Here is a 3,964-nt window from a genome sequence, read left to right as displayed (position 1 = left end):
TTTTCCATAAAATAGTTGGCTATCACTGGACTAAGAGGGCTGCCCATTGCTACTCCATCCGTCTGCTCAAAGAATTCGCTGTTCCACTGAAAGTACTGCTCGGACAGCAGACCCAGCCGTGTGTGCTGCCTCATCGCCTTTGATAATGTCCACCGCAGTTGTGGACGAAACGTCAGGAAGAAATTCCCGGCTTCGAAACCCGGAAAACATTCCTAAATGTGATTTAACCGGCCGTGAAAGCCTTCATAGTCTGATAATGTGGTAAATGTCCGATATAACACGTAACAAACACACATATTTATTGATGGTACACATACATATATACAAACAACACGTTGTTTAAAAAAAAATCTATTTAGATTTGTCTTACATTACGCGTTACCTAACTAAAATCTTCTAATTCGGTATATTACTGATTTTTCTGTTCTTACAGAAAGTACGTCATAATAAGGCAACTTCTTTCATATTCTTACTCGAACCTATAATCGTCCCTAAAACGCGTGGTCATCACGGATGGCTGTGCAGTTTGTGCGCGATTTTTCGACTGACTCAATATTTTCGTGAATATGTCTAACGGTGAAACGTCAACACGAGATTTACTGCAACTCGTTAAGATTAATACAAGGTGTACAACTAAGTTAACAATAATATACTGAACTCTCAGATGAAAAAATCTGACTGCGTTAGTCTTCATGGTCTTTGAGCAACTAGCATCCGTTTTAACAATAAACTCGATACTAAAGTGGCACCAATCCATTTCGAGTAGTAGGATTTCTCGCCATATAGATGTCCATATCGTGATCAGTCCAGTTGTCCGAATTGTCACAGTAATTGTTCAAAGTGTGTGTGGAACCGGCAGTACTGAATCGGCTGCTGGGTCTATGGTCCCTTGATCTAGACCGTGGTCTAGATCGATGTGTTGAAGAGGCGATTGAGTGGGCGGGACCCTGGTGTGAAGGCATGCGAACAGACATGCGTTCAGACTGCATGGTCAGTGATTGTCTGGACTGTCGTAAATCTACAGACATATCGCAATAGAAATCAGCTTCTTACGGTTAACACTTATATTTACCTTGTCTGGACGCCAATAAATTATTCGGGAACGCATTGGCCGTTAAATACCGACCTGAATGATTTGAAAAACTGTTTTGTGATTGACCGTCTGCAACCGATCTAGCTTTACTCTTAGCGTTGAAATGGCCCCGAAGTTCATCTAAGGAAGGCGGTTGCTCCACTGTGTACATGCGTGGTCTTTGACTATGCGTGCTGTAGGCTGAGACTTGGTCCCAATCCTGAGGACAGTTACATTACAGAAATGTCTGATGTGCATTTCGAGACTCGTTCTACCTTGTTATTGTTGTAAGCGCTTAGATTGGCCAAGGAGGACAGGGGCTCCATTGGATTTGGTGGTAAAGTGCAGCAGTTCACTGGCAGGCCTGCGATCGGCAGCCCATGTTTCAATCCGTTAATTTTTTGCTGATGAAACTCCTGGAGTTTTCGAGATCGTCTTCGGGATGCCGCTAAAAAGGTGATACTATTGTTAAAAAAAATGCTATACAAACAATCATTCATTCTGTGTACCTACCGATAAACACAATCACAGCTACCACAATAGTACCACAAATGGCTGCACTAGCCGCTATTGTAATTTTGTCCATGTTAGAGGAAGCAGAAGACACTGTCCTGACCTCCTTGCATTGTCGGTGGGGAACGTTTTCGGGAGTAACGCTGAGCTCCTCCAAAGAGACTACGCAGACTACGATGCACTCCTGGAAAACGTATGCTGTAAACTAGCCTAGAGCTGATAAAGGTTACTTACTTGCGAAGGTACACTTTTGATCTTAAACTCTCGCTCACTTGCATCCAATGGCGGTCCTTGCTTAAAGCTCTTGTCCCCAAACAATCGGTACACTACCCGAAATCCCAAAATGTTTGCTGTTTCAGAGCCCCATTGAATGATGACTGAATTGTCCTGCCTAAAGGCGTTCTTTACAATGACTTCCTTATTTTCGTCTGATTTTCTGGACGGAAACCCTGCCATCACAAGCGGTGGTTTTTGCGTGGATTTCCAAGTTGGTGAGGGCTTCGGTTTCCTGGTGGTTGCCACGCTCGACGTTGCTGATGAAGTTGATTTGGTAACCGACGTCGTCACGGTGGTCTTGCTGGTCGTACTGCTGGGCTTTTTGGTCGTTGTTGAACTAGAAGCGTTTTGTTGAGGTATAACCAGATCATCTAAATTGGCAGTAACTACTGTGGCCACTCCTATGGGCTTACTCGCCTCATTGCTGCAAGAGAGCTCGTTCAGTTCGATGCTATAAAAATTTCGATCTCGAAATTTGGGTGGACTTCCGCAAAACTGCGGATTTCTCTCCCTAGACGTGACCTGAAGATCGCCTTTCATAATCCACTCAATAATCCAGGACATCCTACAGTCACAATGGAGAAATCTGCCTCCAAGACTCAGTCCTCTCATTGTATTGTTTAAATGCGACAGAGCCTCAAAAGGTATGGTTGTTAGTGGGTTGCCGTCTAAAGCCAGCAAAGTAATGCTCGGGTTGCCCTTGAGAGCCGCCACAGGTATTTCAGTGAGCAAATTAAAACCAATATCCAGAACCCGCAGTTCGTTTAAGCTTTGCATGGCGGCAATGGGAAAGTCGGACAGTAGATTGTTCAATAAGCTCAGTGAGCTCAAAGTCGATTTGATCCCTTCAAATGCATTTGCTTTAAGTTCTTGCAAAAGGTTCCTTTCGAGATTCAACGCTGTTAAAGCGTTTAGGCCCGCGAAGGCGTCGTCACCATCAACTCCCGGTAATTCTCTGAGGCTGTTTTGAGATAGATCTAAAAAAGCTAACGTGGTCAAGCCTTGAATTGCACGAGGCACTCTGTTCTGCCTGGTGCCCTTTAAATTCAAATTTTTTAAGGTCTTTTCTAACCCTCGCAAGGCTTCGTTTTCAAGTGTTACATTGTTGTCTGACAGTTTCAACGTAGTCAGCTTCAATAAGCTTTCGAATGCAGACTGCGGAACATTCGTTATTCTATTATGGGACAAGTCTAGCAACTGCAGGTTTTCCAGCGGTTTTAGACTCATCACTGGCACTTCGGTTAACTCGTTGTCTTGTAAATTTAAATTCTTTAGGTATCGTACTTGACCGTTAAATGCGTCACTTTCTATAGTGCGAATGCGACAGCCGGACAACTGAATATTGTGAATCTTCAGATTCTGAATTATGTTATCTTGTAAAATTCCCACAGTGGAATTATTCACGTAGAGAAGGTCTAAGGCCGTTTGCGTGGCATACTTGTTCAGGGCGGACATCAGTTTCGTCCAGTTAACCATGTCGCATTGGACGGACAGTTCTCGTCCCAAATTATACGAACATATGCAGGAGGATTGCAATTCGGGCACCTCGCGCTGCCATGGACACTGCCCTGCCGCTAGGCTGACTAAAAGTGTCCATGTGAACCAGTGAATTGCTACAGGATTATGCATAGCCTGGAATTAAAATTACTATCATATTCGACTATTTGTAACATTATTGATCAATTATTAGTCAGTTCGATATGGTTTAAATGCAGTTGCCTGCCGGTGGCGCGCACTTCTTTTGGAGAACTTTTGGGACCAACATTAAATTCTATCGATCGGCGATTTATCAATGAAAAACAGGTGGTAGGGATAAAGTAGGTACCGATCAAAGAGTAGAATTAATCGGAAAATCAACTGGCCTGGCGTAGTGAAAATCTGTAATAATCGATTTATTCTAAGCATGAAAGATTCATTCATTTTCTTACATTTATCTCAAATTATATGTTTGCAGTTATAAACGCTGTAGTAGTAACGCAAATTTGTTAAGCATTTGATGGCGATTCATGTATGTAGAAAAAATACAGTCTTCTGTTGTCTATGAAATTAGAAAAATTATCGTCGTTTTGTGCAAGGGTGGCGTAAGATTATTGCAAAATTTCA

General features: G+C 42.8%; 2 protein-coding genes across 5 annotated transcripts in view; one reads left to right on the top strand and one right to left on the bottom strand.

Annotated features, from left to right (window-relative positions):
* The window catches only part of LOC109537447 (rab3 GTPase-activating protein catalytic subunit), a 17,691-nt gene that overhangs the window by 2,948 nt on the left and 10,779 nt on the right, over positions 1-3,964 (top strand). The gene's annotated exons all lie outside the window — the stretch shown is intronic.
* The window catches only part of LOC109537448 (leucine-rich repeat and fibronectin type-III domain-containing protein 3), a 9,186-nt gene continuing 5,557 nt past the window's right edge, over positions 336-3,964 (bottom strand). For all 4 annotated transcript variants that reach the window (XM_019904184.2, XM_019904185.2, XM_019904183.2 and 1 more), the window contains exons 3-7: positions 1,820-3,493; positions 1,586-1,769; positions 1,348-1,520; positions 1,073-1,292; positions 336-1,018 (exon numbers count right to left, since the gene is read on the bottom strand). In XM_019904184.2, coding sequence (XP_019759743.2) covers positions 738-1,018; positions 1,073-1,292; positions 1,348-1,520; positions 1,586-1,769; positions 1,820-3,490 — 2,529 coding nt within the window. In that variant the 5' untranslated portion in view covers positions 3,491-3,493 and the 3' untranslated portion in view covers positions 336-737. The remainder of the gene's footprint in view (positions 1,019-1,072; positions 1,293-1,347; positions 1,521-1,585; positions 1,770-1,819; positions 3,494-3,964) is intronic.

This window comes from Dendroctonus ponderosae, unplaced genomic scaffold (assembly GCF_020466585.1).
Source record: "Dendroctonus ponderosae isolate FM_Combo_2020 unplaced genomic scaffold, Dpon_F_20191213v2 Dpon_F_20191213_3, whole genome shotgun sequence".
Lineage (NCBI taxonomy): Eukaryota > Metazoa > Arthropoda > Insecta > Coleoptera > Curculionidae > Dendroctonus > Dendroctonus ponderosae.
The sequence above is the reverse complement of the archived record's forward strand: the minus strand, read 5'-3'. Positions and strand labels throughout refer to the sequence as shown.